The 24,628-nt window shown below is 47.7% G+C and overlaps 2 protein-coding genes and 1 pseudogene across 2 annotated transcripts; 1 reads left to right on the top strand and 2 right to left on the bottom strand.

The window, feature by feature from the left end:
- The first annotated feature begins 12,471 nt into the window (after window positions 1-12,471).
- Window positions 12,472-14,580, top strand: LOC123041867 (uncharacterized). The gene is made up of 3 exons (XM_044464418.1): window positions 12,472-12,767; window positions 13,463-13,988; window positions 14,092-14,580. The coding sequence occupies exons 2-3, from the start codon at window positions 13,464-13,466 to the stop codon at window positions 14,368-14,370; spliced, it is 804 nt and encodes a 267-aa protein (XP_044320353.1). The 5' UTR covers window positions 12,472-12,767; window position 13,463; the 3' UTR covers window positions 14,371-14,580.
- A 1,276-nt stretch (window positions 14,581-15,856) lies between these two features.
- LOC123039354 (uncharacterized) lies at window positions 15,857-17,265 on the bottom strand. Its single transcript, XM_044462557.1, has one exon. It carries the CDS (start codon window positions 17,252-17,254, stop codon window positions 15,857-15,859), a length of 1,398 nt encoding a protein of 465 aa, XP_044318492.1. The 5' UTR covers window positions 17,255-17,265.
- A 2,166-nt stretch (window positions 17,266-19,431) lies between these two features.
- Window positions 19,432-23,090, bottom strand: LOC123039353 (uncharacterized; annotated as a pseudogene).
- Between the last annotated feature and the right edge of the window lie 1,538 nt (window positions 23,091-24,628).

The following is a 24,628-nucleotide window of genomic DNA, read 5'->3' as shown; positions in this document are numbered from 1 at the left end:
AGGCATATGCATCTAACCGGAACAATCCTGATAGAGCGCTGCTACTTGATTCTATAACCGGAACAATCTTGCATCAGTTCAGCTCCAACAGGAGAACTGTTTTTTCTTTGTGAGTAACTCCAACAGGAGGACTGGTTGACAACTATGCCAGCTTAATTACATGGGACATAAACACAATATATAGATCAACAAAGGAAAAGTGGATTGAAACAAGATACTATGTGCGAAATGAAAATGGTTGCAACGGTAGCACATACTCTACGTCCTTTTGTACAAAAGTTAGGGTGTGATCAAAATCCCGATTTGGGTAGAAACTAAGTGAACAAAGCTTGGTGAATTCTAGCGTATTGCGAATTGTTGTCTGGCTTGTAAAAATCCAGTCACATGCCTAGTAAATACCCTAACCCTCTAGTATTGTTTTTCTGCTCCGGTAGCTAAACTTGGTGTGATCCAAATTGAAGCCGGTAAATCTAGCCTAGAATGCATAATTGGCCACGCATCACGAATGCTCTGCATACTCCTCTTCCTGATGTTCCAGATACCAAGATCTTTCCGCAACATGGGGTGATATGATGGAGAGTCGACATCGTCTGTGAGATAGATGCAGTTTGGTTCTAATGTTGTGTCCTTAGAGGAAAGGCACACGGCGGCATTGAACCCAAGAAAGATCATGCAGTCTCCAATGTCCCGAAGCTCTATCAGTTTCTGCCTATCCGTGTCAACCTTGAAGACTAGGACCTCCGTTGTGGTGACCTCATTATCAGGCAGCTCATCCTCCTCAACATCAATCGGTTGTTGGTCATTGACCGTGGTTTCAGTGTGCTTGTCGCTGCCATTCTTGTATGCCAAATCAATGCAACCATGGAGCGCGAAGCGCACGATGTCTTTGTATGACAGACGATTCTTGAGCGGAACATCTATGTTATCCAGCATCCTCCACACCTGCAGGAGTTGGCCTGACGGCGTGACCACGAGGTACATATTGGCAACGCTCCCTCTTGTTACGCTTCGCATCATCTTGGTCACCGACGGCGAAGGTCCACTGAGATCCAAAGTAGAGATGGAACCTTTATTGTGTAGAACGTAGAACAAGCCGTCCTTGTCGTTGTAAAGAACATCCTTGACGTAGGTTTCAAAGTCGGGGAGCGGTGTCCATCGCTTGTCGCCCGGCCTGGCGAACAAGAGCGTCCGACCCCCGTCACGTGCACAATCAGGACAGTGCATGCGGCCACCTCGGCTGCGGGGGAGATGGCGACCCGGGCATACTCCGACTCTCGTGCCCAGAGGTTGCCGGTTTTCGGGTCTCCGTTCTCGTCGTCACACTCGAGGTCCAAGACATGCTTGCCTTCATCGTCGTAGAAGTTCTCACCGCGGACCGTGATCGTCTTGACCGGCGGGAGCGCGGCCTGGACGCCGGTGACGGGATTGAGGAGGTACGGGTCGCCGGCCTCGTCAGTGGCGAACACCCAGCCGTGACACGAGAAGACGAAGCTCCGCTTCTCGTGCGGAGGACCCGGAAAGGGGACGCGGAAGGTGGCGTTGGTGGAGGGGCAGTACAGAGCGGCGTCGTTGGGCCCGTACTCATCGCACGCGTAGAGCAGGCACGGCGCACGCATCTGCAGCAGGAGGTCCTGCGGCAGGCCAGACCAATGGGCGGCGGTGGCATCTGCAGCGGTTGACCTCTGTCGCGCGTCGTTCTTTGTCGCCCTGACCGCGTCGACGGCGGCGGCGGACAAGACTGCTTCCATCGTTCGTGGGTATGCTAGCTATCGGGCGCTGACTTGAAGACTAGCCCTAGATTTATACTCTGTCCGGCTAATCCCGGACGGAGGTAGTATATGCAAGTAACTGTTGGAATTAACCACGATGAGGATACTCTGTCCGGCTCGAACTAGTACAACCAATATGAGTTGGATTAGTATAGCTTTGTTAGGCTATAGCTCCTATACTCCAAATTCATACGACGATGATTGAGTATTTAAGTTGTACTGTATTAGTATAGGCGCACTTGAACACCAAATTCAGTTTTGTTCCCTTGATGATTGAGTGTCAGAGGTAGTGTAGATTTTTGGTTAGGGTACCAGTTTGTTCGATGCATACTGCTTGAAATTACTTGCTGGAAAATCAGGACTCTATACCCTTTTTCATGATAATTACCATGCTAGATCACTTGTTCGCATCATGCATACTGCTTGAAATTACCAAAATCTACATGTTTTTTTGGGTACTCACTTTGCCTAAATGTTCATCAGTCATAACCTTTTTTCTAGTTACCATGATATTGTTGGGGAACGTTGCAGAAAATTAAAATTTTTTCTACGGTTTCACCAAGATCCATCTATGAGTTCATCTAAGCAACGAGTCAAGGGAGAGAGTTTGCATCTACATACCACTTGTAGATCGAGTGCGGAAGCGTTCAAGGGGATGGTGATGATGGAGTCGTACTCGTCGTGATTCGGATCACCGATGACCAAGTGCTGAACGGACAGCACCTCCGCGTTCAACACACATACGGGACGGACGACGTCTCCTCCGTCTTGATCCAGCAAGGAGGAAGGAAAGGTTGAGGAAGGCAGCTCCAACGGCAGCACGACGGCGTGGTGCAGTTGGTACAACAGTATTCCGACAGAGCTTCGCCAAGCACGTACGGAGGAGGAGAGGTGTTGGGGAGGGGAGGGGCTGCGCCTTGAGTTGTGTTGTCCAGCAGCCCTCCCCTCACCCCTCTATATATAGGAGGAGAGGGGCAAGGGGGCCGGCCCTCTAGGGGAAACCCTAGAGGGGGGCGGCGGCCAAAGGGAGAGGGAAAAGGGGTGGCTTGCCCCCCAAGCTAGGGGGGCGCCCCCTTTAGGGTTTCCCCTCCCCTTGCCCTAGCCGCATGGGCCTAGGTGGGGAGGCGCGCCCAGCCCACTAGGGGCTGGCTCCCTCTCCCACACAGCCCATGTGGCCCCCTCGGGAGGGGTGGCCCCACCCGGTGGACCCCCGGAACCCTTCCAGTGGCCCCGGTACAATATCGGTATGCCACCGAAACATTCCGGTGTCCGTTTAACCACTTTCCTTATATAAATCTTTACCTCCGGACCATTCCGGAACTCCTCATGACGTCCGGGATCTCATCCGGGACTCCGAACAACATTCGGTAATCACATACTTGTCTTCCTGATAACCCTAGCGTCACCGAACCTTAAGTGTGTAGACCCTACGGGTTCGGGAGACATGCAGACATGACCGAGACGACCTCAGGTCAATAACCAACAGCGGGATCTGGATACCCATGTTGGCTCCCACATGCTCCTCGATGTTGTCATCGGATGAACCACGATGTCGAGGATTCGATCAAAACCCCGTATGCAATTCCCTTTGTCAATCGGTACGTTACATGCCCGAGACTCGATCGTCGGTATCCCAATACCTCGTTCAGTCTCGTTACCAGCAAGTCACTTTACTCGTACCGTAATGCATGATCCCGTGACCAGACACTTGGCCACTTTGAGCTCATTATGATGATGCACTACCGAGTGGGCCCAGTGATACCTCTCCGTAACACGGAGTGACAAATCCCAGTCTCGATCCGTGTCAACCCAACAGACACTTTCGGAGATACCTGTAATGCACCTTTATAGTCACCCAGTTACGTTGTGACGTTTGGTACATCCAAAGCACTCCTACGGTATCCGGGAGTTACACGATCTCATGGTCTAAGGAAGAGATACTTGACATTGGAAAAGCTCTAGCAAACGAACTAACCGACCTTTGTGCTATGCTTAGGATTGGGTCTTGTCCATCACATCATTCTCCTAATGATGTGATCCCGTTATCAACGACATCCAATGTCCATAGCCAGGAAACCATGACTATCTATTGATCACAACGAGCCAGTCAACTAGAGGCTCACTAGGGACATATTGAGGTCTATGTATTCACACGTGTATTATGATTTCCGGATAATACAATTATAGCATGAATAAAAGACAACTATCATGAACAAAAAATATAATAATAATCCTTTTATTATTGCCTCTAGGGCATATTTCCAACAGTTTTCCACTTGCACTAGAGTCAATAATCTAGTTACATTATGATGAATCGAACACCCATAGAGTTCTGGTGTTGATCATGTTTCGCTCGCGAGAGAGGTTTAGTCAACGGATCTGCGACATTCAGATCCGTATGTACTTTGCAAATTTCTATGTCTCCATCTTGAACATTCTCACGGATGGAGTTGAAACGATGCTTGATGTGCCTGGTCTTCTTGTGAAATCTGGGCTCCTTCGCAAGGGCAATAGCTCCAGTGTTGTCACAGAAGAGTTTGATCGGCCCCGACGCATTGGGTATGACTCCTAGGTCGGTGATGAACTCCTTCACCCAAATAGCTTCATGCGCTGCCTCCGAGGCTGCCATGTACTCCGCTTCACATGTAGATCCCGCCACCACGCTCTGCTTGCAGTTGCACCAGCTTACTGCTCCACCATTCAACATATACACGTATCCGGTTTGTGACTTAGAGTCATCCAGATCTGTGTCGAAGCTAGCGTCGACGTAACCCTTTACGACAAGCTCTTCGTCACCTCCATAAACGAGAAACATGTCCTTCGTCCTTTTCAGGTATTTCAGGATATTCTTGACCGCTGTCCAATGTTCCTTGCCGGGATTACTTTGGTACCTACTTACTAAACTTACGGCAAGGTTTACATCAGGTCTGGTACACAGCATGACATACATAATAGATCCTATGGCTGAAGCATAGGGGATGACACTCATCTCTTCTTTATCTTTTGCCGTGGTCGGGCATTGAGCTGAGCTCAATTTCACACCTTGCAATACAGGCAAGAACCCTTTCTTGAACTGATCCATTTTGAACTTCTTCAAAATCTTATCAAGGTAGGTGCTTTGTGAAAGACCTATGAGGCGTCTCGATCTATTTCTATAGATCTTGATGCCTAATATATAAGCAGCTTCTCCAAGGTCCTTCATTGAAAAACACTTATTCAAGTAGGCCTTAATGCTGTCCAAGAATTCTATATCATTTCCCATCAAAAGTATGTCATCTACATATAATATGAGAAATGCTACAGAGCTCCCACTCACTTTCTTGTAAACGCAGGCTTCTCCATAAGTCTGCATAAACCCAAACGCTTTGATCATCTCATCAAAACGAATGTTCCAACTCCGAGATGCTTGCACCAGCCCATAAATGGATCGCTGGAGCTTGCATACTTTGTTAGCGTTCTTAGGATCGACAAAACCTTCCGGCTGCATCATATACAGTTCTTCCTTAAGATAACCGTTAAGGAATGCTGTTTTGACGTCCATCTGCCATATCTCATAATCATAGTATGCGGCAATTGCTAACATGATTCGGACGGACTTAAGCTTCGCTACGGGAGAGAAAGTCTCATCGTAGTCAATCCCTTGAACTTGCCGATAACCCTTAGCGACAAGTCGAGCTTTATAGATGGTAACATTACCATCCGCGTCCGTCTTCTTCTTAAAGATCCATTTGTTTTCTATCACTCGCCGATCATCGGGCAAGTCAGTCAAAGTCCATACTTTGTTTTCATACATGGATTCTTTCTCGGATTTCATGGCTTCTAGCCATTTGTTGGAATCTGGACCCACCATAGCTTCTTCATAGTTCGAAGGTTCACCGTTGTCTAACAACATGATTTCCAGGACAGGGTTGCCGTACCACTCTGGTGCGGAACGTGTCCTTGTGGACCTACGAAGTTCAGTAGCAACTTGATCCGAAGTACCTTGATCATCATCATTATTTTCCTCTTCAGTTGGTGTAGGCATCACAGGAACATTTTCCTAAGCTGCACTACTTTCCCGTTCAAGAGGTAGTACTTCATCGAGTTCTACTTTCCTCCCACTTACTTCTTTCGAGAGAAACTCTTTTTCCAGAAAGGATCCGTTCTTGGCAACAAAGATCTTGCCCTTGGATGTTAAGTAGAAGGTATACCCAATGGTTTCCTTAGGGTATCCTATGAAGACGCATTTTTCCGACTTGGGTTCGAGCTTTTCAGGTTGAAGTTTCTTGACATAAGCATCGCATCCCCAAACTTTTAAAAACGACAGCTTAGGTTTTTTCCCAAACCATAATTCATACTGTGTCGTCTCAACGGATTTAAACGGTGCCCTATTTAAAGTGAATGTAGCTGTCTCTAGAGCGTATCCCCAAAATGATAGTGGCAAATCGGTAAGAGACATCATAGACCGCACCATATCTAATAGAGTGCGATTACGACGTTCGGACACACTGTTACGCTGAGGTGTTCCAGGCGGCGTGAGTTGTGAAATGATTCCACATTTCCTTAAGTGTGTACCAAATTCGTGACTTAAGTATTCTCCTCCACGATCTGATCGTAGGAATTTTATTTTTTTTGGTCAAGTTGATTCTCTACCTCATTCTGAAATTCCTTGAACTTTTCAAAGGTCTCAGACTTGTGTTTCATTAAGTAGACATACCCATATCTACTCAAGTCATCAGTGAGAGTGAGAACATAATGATATCCTCCGCGAGCCTCAACACTCATAGGACCACACACATCGGTATGTATGATTTCCAACAAGTTGGTTGCTCGCTCCATTGTTCCGGAGAACGGAGTCTTGGTCATCTTGCCCATGAGGCATGGTTTGCATGTGTCAAATGATTCATAATCGAGATACTCTAAAAGTCCATCAACATGGAGCTTCTTCATGCGCTTGATACCAATGTGACCAAGGCGGCAGTGCCACAAGTATGTGGGACTATCGTTATCAACTTTACATCTTTTGGTATTCACGCTATGAATATGTGTAGTATTACGCTCGAGATTCATTAAGAATAAACCATTGACCATCGGAGCATGACCATAAAACATATCTCTCATATAAATCGAACAACCATTATTCTCAGACTTAAATGAGTAGCCATCTCGTATTAAACGAGATCCAGATACAATGTTCATGCTCAAACTTGGCACTAAATAACAATTATTAAGGTTCAAAACTAATCCCGTGGGTAAATGTAGAGGTAGCGTGCCGACGGCGATCACATCGACTCTGGAACCATTCCCGACGCGCATCGTCACCTCGTCCTTCGCCAGTCTCCGCTTATTCCGCAGCTCCTGCTGTGAGTTACAAATATGAGCAACGGCACCGGTATCAAATACCCAGGAGTTACTACGAGTACTGGTAAGGTACACATCAATTACATGTATATCAAATATACCTTTAGTGTTGCCGGCCTTCTTATCCGCTAAGTATTTGGGGCAGTTCCGCTTCCAGTGACCCTTCCCTTTGCAATAAAAGCACTCAGTCTCAGACTTGGGTCCATTCTTTGACTTCTTCCCGGCAACTGGCTTACCGGGCGCGGCAACCTCCTTGCCGTCCTTCTTGAAGTTCTTCTTACCCTTGCCCTTCTTGAACTTAGTGGTCTTATTGACCATCAACACTTGATGTTCTTTCTTGATTTCAACCTCTGCTGACTTCAGCATAGAAAATACTTCAGGAATGGTCTTTACCATCCCCTGCATATTGTAGTTCATCACAAAGCTCTTGTAGCTTGGTGGGAGCGACTGAAGGATTCTGTCAATGACTGCCTCATCAGGGAGGTTAATATTCAGCTGGGTCATACGGTTGTGCAACCCAGACATCTTGAGTATGTGCTCACTGACAGAACTATTTTCCTTCATCTTACAATTATAGAACTTGTCAGAGATGTCATATCTCTCGACCCGGGCGTGAGCTTGGAAAACTAGTTTCAGCTCTTCGAACATCTCATATGCTCCGTGATGCTCAAAATGCTTTTGGAGCCCCGGTTCTAAGCTGTAAAGCATGCCGCACTGAACGAGGGAGTAATCATCAGCACGAGACTGCCAAGCATTCATAATGTCTTGGTTCTCTGGGACGGGAGCGTCACCTAGCGGTCCTTCTAGGACATATTGTTTCCTGGCAGCTATGAGGATGATCCTCAAGTTCCGGACCCAGTCCGTATAGTTGCTGCCATCATCTTTCAGCTTGGTTTTCTCTAGGAACGCGTTGAAGTTCAAGTTGACATGAGTGTTGGCCATTTGATCTACAAGACATATTTGCAAAGGTTTTAGACTAAGTTCATGATAATTAAGTTCATCTAATCAAATTATTGAATGAACTCCCACTCAGATTAGACATCCCTCTAGTCATCTAAGTGTTACACGATCCGAGTCGACTAGGCCGTGTCCGATCATCACGTGAGACGGACTAGTCATCGTCGGTGAACATTCTCATGTTGATCGTATCTTCCATACGACTCGTGTTCGACCTTTCGGTCTCCGTGTTCCGAGGCCATGTCTGTACATGCTAGGCTCGTCAAGTTAACCCTAAGTGTTTTGCATGTGTAAAACTGTCTTACACCCGTTGTATGTGAACGTAAGGATCTATCACACCCGATCATCACGTGGTGCTTCGAAACGACGAACTTTAGCAACGGTGCACAGTTAGGGAAGAACACTTCTTGAAATTGTTGTAAGGGATCATCTTATTTACTACCGTCGATCTAAGTAAACAAGATGCATAAACATAATAAACATCACATGCAATTATATAAAGTAGTGACATGATATGGCCAATATCATATAGCTCCTTTGATCTTCATCTTCGGGGCTCCATGATCATCTTGTCACCGGCATGACACCATGATCTCCATCATCGTGTCTTCATGAAGTTGTCACGCCAACGACTACTTCTACTTCTATGACTAACGCGTTTAGCAAATAAAGTAAAGTAGTTTACATGGCGTTCTTCAATGACACGCAGGTCATACAAAATAAAGACAACTCCTATGGCTCCTGCCGGTTGTCATACTCATCGACATGCAAGTCGTGATTCCTATTACAAGAACATGATCTCATACATCATAATATATCATTCATCATTCATCACAACTTCTGGCCATATCACATCACATGACAATTGCTGCAAAAACAAGTTAGACGTCCTCTAATTGTTGTTGCATCTTTTACGTGGCTGCAATTGGGTTCTAGCAAGAACGTTTTCTTACCTACGAATAACCACAACGTGATCTTGTCAACTTCTATTTACCCTTCATAAGGACCCTTTTCATCGAATCCACTCCAACTAAAGTGGGAGAGACAGACACCCGCCAGCCACCTTATGCAACTAGTGCATGTCAGTTGGTGGAACCGGTCTCACGTAAGCGTACGTGTAAGGTTGGTCCGGGCCGCTTCATCCCACAATACCGCTGAAGCAAGATAAGACTAGTAGCGGCAAGCAAGTTGACAAAATCTACGCCCACAACAAAATTGTGTTCTACTCGTGCAAAGAGAACTACGCATAGACCTAGCTCATGATGCCACTGTTGGGGAACGTTGCAGAAAATTAAAATATTTTCTACGGTTTCATCAAGATCCATCTATGAGTTCATCTAAGCAACGAGTCAAGGGAGAGAGTTTGCATCTACATACCACTTGTAGATCGAGTGCGGAAGCGTTCAAGGGGATGGTGATGATGGAGTCGTACTCGTCGTGATTCGGATCACCGATGACCAAGTGTTGAACGGACAGCACCTCCGCGTTCAACACACGTACGGGACGGACGACGTCTCCTCCGTCTTGATCCAGCAAGGAGGAAGGAGAGGTTGAGGAAGGCAGCTCCAACGGCAGCACGACGGCGTGGTGCAGTTGGTACAGCAGTATTCCGACAGAGCTTCGCCAAGCACGTACGGAGGAGGAGAGGTGTTGGGGAGGGGAGGGGCTGCGCCTTGAGTTGTGTTGTCCAGCAACCCTCCCCTCACCCCTCTATATATAGGAGGAGAGGGGCAAGGGGGCCGGCCCTCTAGGGGAAACCCTAGAGGGGGGCGGCGGCCAAAGGGAGAGGGAAAAGGGGTGGCTTGCCCCCCAAGCTAGGGGGGCGCCCCCTTTAGGGTTTCCCCTCCCCTTGCCCTAGCCGCATGGGCCTAGGTGGGGAGGCGCGCCCAGCCCACTAGGGGCTGGCTCCCTCTCCCACACAGCCCATGTGGCCCCCCCCCGGGAGGGGTGGCCCCACCCGGTGGACCCCCGGAACCCTTCCGGTGGCCCCGGTACAATACCGGTATGCCACCGAAACATTCCGGTGTCCGTTTAACCACTTTCCTTATATAAATCTTTACCTCCGGACCATTCCGGAACTCCTCGTGACGTCCGGGATCTCATCCGGGACTCCGAACAACATTCGGTAATCACATACTTGTCTTCCTGATAACCCTAGCGTCACCGAACCTTAAGTGTGTAGACCCTACGGGTTCGGGAGACATGCAGACATGACCGAGACGACCTCAGGTCAATAACCAACAGCGGGATCTGGATACCCATGTTGGCTCCCACATGCTCCTCGATGTTGTCATCGGATGAACCACGATGTCGAGGATTCGATCAAAACCCCGTATGCAATTCCCTTTGTCAATCGGTACGTTACATGCCCGAGACTCGATCGTTGGTATCCCAATACCTCGTTCAGTCTTGTTACCGGCAAGTCACTTTACTCGTACCGTAATGCATGATCCCGTGACCAGACACTTGGCCACTTTGAGCTCATTATGATGATGCACTACCGAGTGGGCCAAGTGATACCTCTCCGTAACACGGAGTGACAAATCCCAGTCTCGATGCGTGTCAACCCAACAGACACTTTCGGAGATACCTGTAATGCACCTTTATAGTCACCCAGTTACGTTGTGACGTTTGGTACACCCAAAGCACTCCTACGGTATCCGGGAGTTACACGATCTCATGGTCTAAGGAAGAGATACTTGACATTGGAAAAGCTCTAGCAAACGAACTAACCGACCTTTGTGCTATGCTTAGGATTGGGTCTTGTCCATCACATCATTCTCCTAATGATGTGATCCCGTTATCAACGACATCCAATGTCCATAGCCAGGAAACCATGACTATCTATTGATCACAACGAGCCTGTCAACTAGAGGTTCACTAGGGACATATTGAGGTCTATGTATTCACACGTGTATTATGATTTCCGGATAATACAGTTATAGCATGAATAAAAGACAACTATCATGAACAAAGAAATATAATAATAATCCTTTTATTATTGCCTCTAGGGCATATTTCCAACAGATATGTCTCTTGTTTTTTATACAACATATGTTGCTTCAAAATTACCAGGACTTGCAAGTTTTTTTGGTCACTGTTTTTTCATCATGTTCAGTCATACATTAGCTTTCATGTCAGTTCCTATTTCTGTAATATATGGTTGCCGCTTCAAATTCACCAGGACATTCAAGTTTTCTCGAGGCATGAATTTTAACATGTTCGGTTTTTTTATTCATTTTTAATCACTATGGTTTTTCTAATGGAAATCGGAAAGGAAGAGCCCTTCTTTATAAAAAAAACTATTTGTTGTCGTTGTTGTTGAGGCAGGTCATAACATATTGTAAATTATGAGACCTTTGTGCTTTTCTTTCTCCTCTCGCAAGGCGGATAAGAAAAGTCTTTCTCCTCTCGATCTTCGTTGGCGAGCCCATGGATTCGCACTTCGCTTGCCACTCCGGCAACCGGTGATGGGAAGGGGATTTCTGGTGCCTCGGGTCCGGCTAGTAGATAGGTAGGGTTTTAGTCCTCATAGGGGCGACGTTTGAACGGATAGCATCGGTTCTTCTTCGAGTCAGTCTTCTCGGCTTCGATCCTCCTCAAGTTCGTCCGTTCCGACTAGACGAAGCTCCAGCGTAGATTCCTGCCAGCTCCTCGGGGTGACGAGGTTAGGGTTTCTCGTTGTGCGTACGTAACGGCGATATTTGATGTCAAATTCTTCAAATCAATTCAAGGATTCAACGACAACGACTACGGCTCCGGGACGCTGGTCCACGTGCACGAACACTTCCCGACTGTTATGAACAAGGTCAGGCTGGCTCCGGTATGAAAGTGGCGACATCGGCGTGTCAGCGGCTTGTTCTGGCGGCAGCAATGGTCGCTCGATGGTCCATGGACCTTGATGTTATTTTTATTATTTGAGGTGTTTTGTATTTTCGATGAATTATTATAATAGATGTGATTTTTTCATAAAAAAAGGCTATAATATCTTGTACTAGTTGTGACTTGTGAACGGAGAATACCACCTACGTCTTGTCGCCTCACATGCATCGGTGTCACGGCTGGACGCGGCGACCATACACATGGACGTCGGAGGCAAAAAGGACAAATTTAATCTATGGACAAAACAATAGCACAAAATAAACTGTTGGCGAAAATATTCCACCTTGTTGATCTTTTTGTGTAGCGGCCGACAGATAGGCGCCACACTACATTGGCCATCATCGCACCCGGCTGCTACATAAAAAGGCCAGCTGGGTGAAATGTTTTCGTCAACATTTTTATTTTATGATATTGTTTCGTTCATGGGTCAGAACAGTGATTTTTGCCGACGCTGGACGGCAAATGACTCCGTTCGCCTTTTCTATGCCGTGCGTGGCCGTGGTCGGGGCCTCTCCATCTCTGCTCCGCATACACGTACGTTCAGGTGGCTGCCCCCCGCCCTGCATTTTTCCGACGGCACCTGCAGCCAGTATGACGGGTGCGGTGGCGTGGCACCTGCCGCCATTGAGGATGGCGGCAGCTCGCCCATCGGGGCTGTATAGAAAGGACCGCCGCCCAGTGAGGAAAAATATCTCGGTTCATCTCATCCGGGGAAAAAGAGAAGCTGGATAAGGTTCCTGGTAGGGAAGAAGCAAGAGACGGGCTCTTCCAGATCTGGTGGTTCCGCCATTGCTCGGAGCCACATCATCAGCCAGCCAGGTGAGCTTCTCTCGGATCCGGTGCTTTCTTCTACCGCAGTGGGAAATGAAAGGAAAAAAATGCTAGAGTAGAAAAGAGCTTGACAAGTGTGGATATAACTGCCGAACAGAGCAGATCTGGTTTCCGCTTCCAAATCGTTGTAAAGTTGTCTAAATGTGGTTTCAGAATCGATTCCATTCGATGTGAAGTAGTAGAAGAAAAGTTTTTCCTCTACCTTGTGGGTTCTTATGTCATGCAAAACAAATTAAAATCTTGGAGAAGAAACTGTAGAAGTTGCTACTGTCATGGATGGAGAATGTCACGGAACGCTGATAGATTTGTTTGTAGTAGCGATCTACTCCCTCCGTCCCATAACATAAGATCGTAGCTTGCAAGACGATCTTATATTACGGGACGAGGGGGTAGTTTAGACAGTTTTGCTAGAACTCATCTAGATGAGATATAATTTGGTCTCATTCATCTTTTATAGCCATTGGATGTGATGCTATAAGATGCGTGTGTGCTGACGTGGATTGTATTTGTTCTTGTTTTCAAAGTGAATGAGACCAAATTATATCTCATCTAGATGAGTTCTAGGTACTCCCTAGTTTAGAAGAAATGGAACCAAAAAGTCTCGAAAATGCTAGGGGATGTGGGTAGTATTTCTTAAGGTGGAAGATGCGGCGTAATAATATGCACTTGATATTTGTGTGCAGGATGTCATACCCATCTGAATATACGCTATTTCGCGCGGAAGGAAAGATTCGGCATGGACCTGATGGGGTAAAAGTGAGTCCTGATTGCCCATTTGTGATCAGACGGATGACAGAGCTCAAGGATAAGCCATTCCAACAAGTGCGACACCTGGTAATGAAGGTTTTTCAATTGAATGAAGCAACGTACGAGCTCAGTTTGCAGCACCTTGTGTATTCAAGGACAGATCCTGGCACTCCTCCATGCAATGTACTGATTCATATAATAGGGGAGGATTCCTGGAGGACATTTCTAAATGTTGCAGCCCGTAATGTTCGCGCTTTCAGACTGTTCGCCAGATGGAATGTCAAGAAAACAAGCTCTACTCCCAATGCAACTGACAGCAATAACACAACAATTCCAGACGAAACCGATGAATCCGATGATGGGACCTGGCCAAATTGCAAGCACGATAGACCATGCACCATCGAAACTTCAAGGCGCAACGAAGACCTAGGTCGAAGGTTCTTCCGCTGCCCTCTCTTCATGGTGAGTTTCCTTGGGAAAATGTTTATCACGATTGTATCATCATTACTGCTCTGAACAATCTCTGCATTAGTACATCCACAATGAAATTTCCCTTTTTAATCAGCATTCGGGAGAAGACTGCAAATTCAGCGAATGGTTGGACAAGAAGTTCCCTCAGAATGCAATCAAAGTCATCAACAGACTCCAGGACGACGTTGAATCCCTCCAGCAGCAAGTCGATAACATGAAGTGTGAGCTTGAGGAACTCCGTCACCGTCAGAGCAAAAGAGCTACCGAAGAAGCTGTTGCAAGTGATGGAGACAGGTGCCCCTGTGGCAGCAGCCCTTGCGACTTGGCTTCTCGCAACCGAAGCAAAGCTCCTAGAGTGGCCAAGGACAATTAGAATTAGGCCTCCAAATATGCAGAGTGGTACGTGGCACCACCCTAGTTTCATTTGTAATGGTGCTCTTATGTCCATTTTGTTGCAACTGTCACGCTCTGAGAACGCGATCTGTGATCTAGGTAGTTTTAAAGATCTGTTGCTTATCGTTGAACAATTCGTCGTAGGATTTCAGTGAGACGCTGAACATTCTGAAGTTGTTGTGTTTATGCATTGTCCCCTGTTTAAATAGTTTGCATGAACTATCTTGCCACAACATACGTTGGTTCGACTCTCATGTCTAATCCAACCACACTGTCAACTTGAATCCTTCCAGACTGGCAAAAAAGTGTTGGTTTTGAAAGTTGCAAATGCTTTAGTATGCATGAGTGCGCAGTAAGCAAATCCAGTCTTTATCGATGATCCCTGACCCTGAATCTCTCTGAGCGTTCACGGTGTTGTTCTCTACGACGTGTTCAGGGGAGGGCACCCCTGCACTGGATTCAGAGATTGTATCTACCAAGAATGCCAAGGGCAGGAGCAACGGTAAGGATTAGTACCAGTCCAGGATCACAAGATCAGTTGCTAGAAAACCACTACGGTGTGGCTGGACCACACACACCACACAGAAAAACTCCAGATGAAACATCCCCACCGGAGACGAGGCGCTGGTGAAAAGCCGGAGGCTTGTGACGCTAGAGCAGAATCACAGAGAGGCTGACGGGGCAGATCTAGCTGTTGAGGAAGAGCTCGTCGGCGAATGGCATTGTGGTAGCCTGCATCGACCACAAATACAGTGACCAGAGTCGAATACAGAAACAAAACCAACAAATAAAGGAAAATCTGACAGTGCATGTTTGTTTCTTGAATATCACCAGCCATATATAAATTCATCTTCAATAACATGTACTCCTATTTGCAAACAAAAAACACATATGTGTATAACCTGAAGCATCACAAAACTGTTACCACTTAATAAGTACTCCTAGTATCTTACTACTCCCTCCGTTCCTAAATACTTGTCTTTCTAGGCATTTCAACAAGTGACTACATACGAAGCAAAATGAGTGAATCTACACTCTAAAATATGTCTACATACATCCGTATGTAGTAAAAGGGAGTATATAATGCTTGGATTACTGGCCCTTTAGACAGTCTAATCTGCTGCTCTTCCGTTGCACTAAGATTATTGTTGACATAGTCCTGAATTAATCAGTTCCTATCTCATCTTCTTCTTTTTTTTTTGCAGAGAACTTTGAGCTTTATTCAAATAAAAGTGTTTGCTGGGCAGTCAGCCATGAGGCTACTAACCAGAAAACTTGGAGTTTCAGAGATCCAGCTCTCGGTTACAGACACATTACATGCCCGTTGCGCACAGAGGTGTGCTGGCCCGTTAGCTGATCTGCTTACATGAGAAATTACAAAAGAATCAAAACTAGCGGCAAGCTCCTTAATTTCGAAGAAAACTGGTGCCACAACAGAGCGACTGTTGAGGCGAGTGTTCCAGAGTTTAACGATCTCCTATCTCATCTCCTAGCTGAGAAGAGGTAAGTAACATACGGCGGCTAAATACCAAATCTATCTCGTAGAGAACCGGGGGTCTGGATGGACACGTCCTATCATATTCGTGCCCTCCTCTGCAGCAAGTGCTACTACAACGCCCTTGCAACATAAAACAACATATGTTGCCAACATGCCTCATTTTCTCGTCCTCCAGATCAACTAGTAGCATTTTTTCCTTACTCTTGAGATCTATGGTAATGGATGTATCATCTAGGTTAACGAGCAAAGCACCTCTGCTCTCTGCAAAGAAGACACTGCTTATTCTCTTTTTTCTCCCCAAATCCGTCAGCTGAGAGTGTTGCCAGCCCGCCTCATACTCGCCGTTCTGTTCTTGCCTGGTCCAGAGCTCTAGAACGCCGTGGTCTTGTATGGTAACGAAGGACAGTCTTCCTTCTCCGGCGATACACAAGAGTGGCGGATGTGATAGCGGCATGCTAGCGTCAAATCTACTAACTGGGATCTTGGTCATGGAGACGTGTGACGTGGTGGCGTTTATGCTTAGGGTGTAGAAGTCTGTGTTATCCATGTACAGCCAATGCGCCGTGTCGCCGGTGACGACGCCGGCTCGCGCCCCGCACCTCCATCTCTTGCCGGAAACCTGAAGACACTTGATGGGCGCGCCCCAACTCCCCGTGGCCGAGGAGTACGTACAGGTGCACACGGTCCAGTCGCGGTTGGTGCAGATCACGAGCACTTGAAACGTCGGTTGCCGATGGTGGTTGTCCGAATTAGCAGTACAATGATCGCCGTAGTCCGCGTCGGTGAGAAGCGCACAGCCGGTAAGGTCGCCGGCAAAGAGTGTCATGCTGTCAAGCAGGGGCGGCGGGAGAACACGCGTGCTCCTCTTGTCGATCAGAGGGCGGCACACGGCTAGATGGAGCGGCTGGCGGTCGATGCCGTTACGGACGCGGGTTGGCCGTATGATGCGCAGGAGTAGAAGACCGCGCCGCGACGCCAGCGGCCTCGCGAAGTCGAAGAGGCCATCGTCGTCGGCGACGAACGAGTCGAAGGCGAGACGCCCGTCGCCGCCGGCCTGCAGCTGCAGGCTCAGGAATTGCGGGGCCGAACCGGGCCCGGGTTCCCCTGGCATGAAACCGGACGGGCCGGTGGGATGCGCGTTCTGGGAGAAGATCCCGACGAGGGCGGACGGATGGCGCGCCGTCTCCGGCCAGAGGCCGACCTGTCGGAGGAAGGCACGGTCGGTGACGAGGCGGCGCCATCGCTTGCACGTGGCCGCGCAGCGGAGGAGGTCCCGCAGGCCCGGCAGGCGCGCGAAGACGTCGCGGAGGACGTCGTCCGCGATGTCGCCGGCGGCGTGGCAGGGGCGTGCGCGTTGGTTGGCCATCGTGTCGACCGGCCGGCTAGGGCTCGATCTGATTTTTTTTTATCAATCTGTTGAGGCTGGGCTGGGTTGGTCCACAAAGAACGCGCCACGCCCACGCTATGTGCGACCGATCGCTCGAGCTCGAGTACTATTTTTTTCTACTAGCAAAAAACACAACGTGCTGGCTCGGAGTCTGTCGCAAGGTATATATATCCACACATATACGTTGTTCGTTCCCCTTTACTCCGGCGAGCAGCGGCAGTCGTCCCGAGGAGGAGCTTTCCGTCGCGAGAGCCGGTGTTCGCCGGCGGCTGCACATGCCAGCGAGGCAGCCTGGACCTCTAGCCCAGATGGAGGCCCAAACTCCAATGGACGTTTCCGCTGCGACAATTAGTGGGCTCTCCTGCGTACTTGACGACAACTGGGCCGCGCGAGGCGGGCCAGCTCATACACTTCCTCCCCCACCAACCCATGCCAGCGGTGCCCCGTCCGCGGCGACGGCGCCGGCGAACTGCGCGATGGCCTCTCCTCTTGCACGAGCCGCGGCCATTCCTCGCCGTCAATCCTCTCTCCCTAGCATCACATCTTTCCACCTCGTCCCGTCTGCAGGCGCTCCGCCCCGCCGCTCCTAGGGTGCGTTTGGTTCACGGGATAGCCACCCAAGGGACAGGGATAGCCATATTTTTACTGGATAGCAGCCGTTTGGTTTGTGGATGAACTGGGATGAGATAGGATAAGGATAGCCATATGCTTAGAATATACCTCTAAAATCCGGCTCCGCAGAGGGGGCCCATGAGGAACCTCGTCGCCGCCAGCGGTCTCATCCCCCCTCAATCCTCGTCGACTGAGGTAAGTCTCGTGTCAATTACTCACTCAGGCAACCGTTCGACGTTGAAAACTCACACACTGGAGACTAGGGACACACATGTATGCCACCTGAAGGACAAGAATGGCTGAATGGGGATAAATCATACGAGCGGTTCAGTCAAAAACCACACGAGCCGCAATTCAAATTAAGAGCAGCGACGTCTTGCACACCTTCCAACTACTAATAACATTGCAAATTATTGGATGATCTCCTGCAATGCCATCGCATTATCTGGTTGATGGTTGCAGCTTGCAACATGGAAGCTAATTGAGTAGAAACCAAATGTGACATAAACTTGGCATCACTGATATAGTGATGTGCATATGTCAAAGAACAGTACCGTTATAGCTGTACAATTTCTAGCTTTGGTTCATTAGAATTGGCATGTTTTGCTTGTCAAATCCAGTTGTTGCCCGGTGCTCGGTTATTCTCTCACAAAGCTCATTTTGGTTATCAAATCATGGATCCGTCATTGGGCTTCCTCTTATTCACCATTTCCATGTCCCAGCAAAATCATTTTATAGCTTTAAAAGCATTTGATATTGTCCCAAAGTTCCAAGAATATAGTTCCGGTGCAGTATGCAGCCCCTGTAGCTGCATTCAGTGCAATGATGCTTTCATCCCTTCGACACAGCTTTACGAGCTCAAAATCTTAAATATTCTGCTTAAAACATAGAAAGAACCTCTAGCTGTCGGACAGAAAAGGAAAAATTCCCATCAACCAACAAAATTGTAAGTTATCTCAAGTGATTTGCCTGAGGTTTCGATATGGTGGTGGGCTATATGCCCGGTCCTGAACTCTTGTTCTTTCAAAAAAAAGGGGGAGAGAGAGAGAGAGAGAGAGAGAGCACATTTCCAATATATTTGCAATTTAACAATTCTCTTAATTCAAAAGATTTAAGTCATCTTTTAATCTTTTTCAGTGAGGGACCGTGCCATCTGCATATACTTAAGAACTCTAAATACATCGCTAACTTCATAACAAATAACAATGAAATTGTGCAGAACTATAAACCACCTGAACCTACTAATTGATCGGTGTTGGTTTGTCTATCAAAATCCCAATTTGCTTAATTCTTTGCATTTTTCTGATTTCTTAAGTGGCATTTTTAGACATGCTATTGATTTCAAGTTCAGTAACTCTAATCTTTTTTGCAATTCTTAGATGGATAACTGGACAAAGCAATTAAAGCGAAATTAAGTGAAGAATAGGCACTTCAGATTGTAAAGTAGTTTGACAAAATACAACAGATCATGGCTTTTGCTTTTCATAGGAAAATTTCCTGTCCGGCTCATAATCTTATTGCCTATCTAGTCAGGTTTGCCTTATTTCACCTGGGGCCTGATACATGTGAGGCTAGAGGTGGAACTGAAGAAGCCGCATTGTCAGCAATGCGAAAATTCCCTTGATTCGTTGCAACAAAGTTATGATCTATATTGCTCTCTGCATTCATGGTACCTTCCAAGACCTTGACTACCTCGGACATTTTAGGCCTTCTTTTGCAATCAATTTGTAAACACCACATCGCGAGCTTCATCATCTGAATGACATCTTGCTCGCGTGCTTGCATATCATTACTGGTCTTGTCAATCATATCTACCAAGTTATCATGCTTCACCTTTTTTTCCAAAAGGGTAATAAGATGCATGCTCTCTTCGGACCGAGAAGGGTCGAGATTCTTTCTTCCGTTGATGATTTCTATTACCACAATGCCGAAGCTATAGACATCCGCCTTTTCTGTGATTTGTGATGTCAACCATTCAGGAGCTAAATATCCAGGTGTGCCTCTCATCCGAGTAACCACTTGGCTCATATCCCTATCAATGAGCTTGCATAATCCAAAATCAGAAAGTTTGGCATTGAAGTTGTCATCTAAGAGAATATTTTGTGGTTTACATCTAAATGAGCAATTCTTTTCGTGCACTCCTCGTGGAGATAAGAGAGACCCTTAGCTATGTGAGTGATAATCTTGCATCGCGTGCTCCAATCCAAGGGAGGATCAATATTATCATCTTGACAATAGATCCATCTATCCAAGGATCCTTTGGGCATATACTCGTATACCAATAGCCTATGTGATTTCTCCACGCAGAAACCAATTAGCTTCACCAGATTGATATGGTGGATGCTGCCGATACTCTGAACCTCTGCTGAGAATTCTTTCTTTCCTTGACCTGCTTGATCCAAACGTTTTACTGCAATCCTTTCCCCACCAAGCTGTCCCTCAAACACAGAACCCAAATCCTCCTTCGCCAAGCTTGTCCCTGAATTGCTCGGTTGCTACTTCTAACTGATGAAATGTGAACCTCATTGGTGTTCCTTGTAGCTTCCCAAACTCTTCCTCCTCTTCCTCCATCTCCCGGTGCTGTCGCGTTCTTCGTCTATGCACGAAAAAAAGGAGGAATCCGGCAATTAAGATGAAACCGACCACAGTACCTAGAATCAGACCAATGCGGCCTCTGCTGGACGAAGATGATCCCGTGCTTGGAGAAGAAGTATTTAGATCGATCGGTGGGCAGAAGACGATCTGGTAGTTGGTCCCCAACGGGCAAGTGAACTTCTTCTTCCAGTCAGCATCCATGGAGTAGTCGTAGACATCCAGGCAGATTTGCTGAAACAACAACGAGTATTTGGTGGGTTCGCAATTTTACGCTGCATTCCCGGTGCAGCAGTATCTGTCTTGCTTGAACACAGTGCACGCGTTGTTGCAACCCCCAGGGGTCGTCAACTCGCTTGGGCACTGGGATGTGATGTTGGCGGCGCAGCGTGGCCCTTTGCTGCACCCTGGCCCTCCCTGGTCCGGCACCGGCAGGAAGTCCATGGGCACGTTGAAGCCGTCGACGAAGGGAATGTCGAAGAAGTCGGTGCTGTTGAACTGGCCGATTATGAACTCAGCCATCGTGTTGGGCGGCCGGCCGTAGGCCTTGCAGGCAAGCATGCCGCCGCAGTCGCCCGTCTGGCACGAGCAGTTGCCTCTGCCGTTGAATGAGCACCCTGTGCGCGCCCACACGCGCCCTTGGGAGGCGAGCCCATACACGTTGAGGGTCTACGTCGCCCGGGGTCGAGCTGCACGCCACCGCCAACCGGCATGGCAGCCGGCCGCATGGTGTAGGAGCATCGGTTGGTGATATTTAATAGACGGGGTGTAGAATAATGTTCCGCAAGCGCTTGTAGAATCGATGGGATGTAATATAATGTTCTGCAAGCGCTTGTAGAATAGACGGCTAGTATAATATAAAGTAATAATTGAGCTTAATAAATCATACATATTCCCAGTTTGTCCTCTGTATTATTACTCAAAATACTAATGTTTCATACAACCAATTACCATTGAAATACTGCAAAATATTTCCTCGACAGCATTCGGGTATCATACTCTACTCATAACTTAAAACAAAAAAAGATTACCTCCGGCCTCTGCTCATAACTGGCCATGTCGGCTTCGCCAATGGCGTCTCATCCCCTTCCATTGACTCGGTTTCTTCTTGCACGAGAATGGTAAGGAAGGTTAGCAGTTCGCCGCCATTGCTGAGCTGTTTGACATGAAAATCCTCACCCAACTTCTGCTCTAACTTTTTCAGCATTTCCATCCAAAAAAGGGCCAATGATTTGTCAATACTCATGCCACCCGTTATCAGCTGTGCGCCAATCTGAAACCCACTCTCAAATGTTTTACCAACGGAATCCCCATAGAGCTCAGTAAAACATATTTGGTCAGAACCATAATTGTACCTAGCGTTACGGTTCGAAAGTAACCTCAATAGATGCTTGCCCGCCGATCTGTGTTTCGCACATTTCATTATATTCTTCAGTGTGAATGGGTTCTCATAAGGAAAGACAGGAGGCGGCAGGGGATGTGCTGCAAGCAGGAAAACTGCGTAATTGGAGAGCGCCTCTATTGCCTTGGTGAAGCCATGTATCTCCTCGGCTTGTTGCTCCTTGTACCACTTGAGGTAGACTTGGGTGCCGATGTGCCACTTGAGGATTACCTCTTCTGTTTTCTTTTCGGGGTCTAGACGGTGAGTTGCTTCACCACCATCCGGCCATGATTGGTCCAAGTTCTCGTCTGACATCATCTCCATGAGCATCTGGATGATCTCTGTCGGGACGGGGATGGACCAAGAGAAATCCAGCCTAATCCACCGGCCCCACCTCCCCATCCATGTCGCTATTTTGCCGAGTGGACTGCTCCTCGTCCGACGGCACATGTCAAATAAGTCTAGTTGCCCCATAGAGCCTGACCAATACATTGAATGTATCCCTGCTTTCTGCATAGATGAGTAGATTAACTCCTCGATAGATTCATGATGACGGCCACACCATCTACCTTTCAACATCTTCGGGAATATGAGCCTAAACGCTGATGTGGTCTCCAGGACAAGGGCGCCAACTAGCAGAATGTAAGTGGCAGTGACGTCCATACTATTCAAACCATCTTTATCACCGACTAGATGAAAAAGAAGGAGTGCCGCGACAGTGGCCAGCGGGCAGATGACACGGATGCAGATGCCGTACGGTGAGAACATGACCAGACTCTTGCCATAGAAGACGTCGTACACCTGCGAGATCTTCATCTGCATCTTGTGGTACAGCTTGTCAGCCCCCTGTTCCCACTGCTTTTCTTGAAATATATCCACGAACCCCCTACTGGGTTCACCGCTGGCCCGCTTGAGGGCCCATACTCTCTCGCCGTACTTCAGAACCCCAACCATAAACATAAGGATAGTGGCTGCACGGAGCCAGGCTGGGTGGCTGAGCATGGAAGACTGGTAGAGGACAGAGGCTGTTGCAACAACCTGCACGCCCAAGTTCTGCAGGTGGCGTAGCCACAGCTGGTTGTCCTCAATGGATAAGGCGGTGATGTTGTCCTGGCCGCCAAGGTGCACCAGCAGCAATGGCGCCCATAGCACCATAAGGACATGTTCAACCGAACTGTTGGTGGTGAAGAAATGGCCGAGGGTGTATACTGCCACCGTGTCGGCCAGCATGTATGCAGACCAAACAATGCCAAGTAATATGCCGGAACTTCTGCGCCGACGGATTTCGGCAAAGACTTGGAGCGTGACCTGGACTGTGAAGCTCAGCAGAACCAACATATGCATGCCCCAAGTATTCCATACACGCTGCGCTGGCTCTACCACTCCGTTCATTGTATCGCCACTGAAATTGATACAGCCAGGAATTTTAAGTAGTCTTTCATACTGCAGGTTAAGTTAATATGAAAGTACGTATAATTTTTCATCCTAAATTAAACTTCCAATTGTGCAATGCCGATACTTCTTTTTGAAACACTATTCAGATACGTATGACCCCATCCACTAGTAGAAAAGGGGGCATTGGTCCAGGCCAGGTCAGCCCATTAGTCCCGGTTCAATCCAGAACCGGGACCAATGGGGACATTGGACCCGGTTCATTAGCCCCGGGGGGCGGCCGGGCCACGTGGGCCATTGGTCCCGGTTCGTCTGGACTTTTTGGTCCCGGTTGGTGGGACGAACCGGGACCAATGTGCCTTGGTCCTGGCCCACCACCATTGGTCCCGGTTGGTGGCCTGAACCGGGACCAAAGGCTTCCCTTTAGTCCCGGTTCAAGCCACGAACCGGGACCAATTGCCTATATATACCCCTTGCCCGCGAGCAGAGCACTCTCACTGCTCTGTTTTTCGTGGCCGGCGAGGAGAGAGCTTTGTGGTGCTCTAGCTCACCTCCTATGCACACGAGGTGTTCGATGGAATGCCCGAGCCACACTACTTAAGCTTTCTTCTCTCCAAGCTCGACCTCCAAGCTCCATTTTCCTCAATATTTGTCTAGGTTTGACGGTCCGCCACGTCCCGTCCCCGTCTTCACCGCTGTCGATCTCCCGCGCCGATCTCGTCGCCGGCACCACCGTGGTAAGTACTACTGGCTAGCTAGTTGCGCGCATCTCCCGTTGATTCTATAGCTATACTTTCATCAATGCCATTTATAATGCTTCATTATCAGTTTGATTGACCACTATTTCTCGTAAAGTGCTTGTGGCAGGAACAAGGTAATGATTTCTGTGGATACTACGTGTGCGAGTTCATCCACAACGCGACTTTGAAAAACAAGCGGGGCTACTCTCAAAGACAATATGAAGTGCGTAAGCAATAATAATCACAATTTCATTTTATTACACCATCATTTCTGTTGAGTTTTATTCATATATATGTATTAATTAACCTCCTTCTTCAAATTAGACGTGGCAGATGCGGAATAAACTCCTAGAACCAGATCGCATGAAAGCAATTCAAGAGGAATTGACGGGATTCTTTCTTGACCACGTCATCAATAAAGCCGGAGAATACCATGTGGAAGTTGATTTCAATTGCTAGGGGATTGTAATTAAGAGATCTTACATATTGTACATGTATGTAGCCAGTAGCGTCAGATACATGATACAAAAACTTGTTGTTCGACCAATCTCTTCGAGAAGGAGAGGTCGATCGATCACTTCTCTCGGTATGCATGACGAACTTCTGTACTTAATGGTTCTCTGGATCACTTATGTA

This window comes from Triticum aestivum, chromosome 2B, assembly GCF_018294505.1.
Source record: "Triticum aestivum cultivar Chinese Spring chromosome 2B, IWGSC CS RefSeq v2.1, whole genome shotgun sequence".
Lineage (NCBI taxonomy): Eukaryota > Viridiplantae > Streptophyta > Magnoliopsida > Poales > Poaceae > Triticum > Triticum aestivum.
Note: the sequence above shows the minus strand (reverse complement) of the source record. Positions and strands in the feature narration are given on the sequence as shown.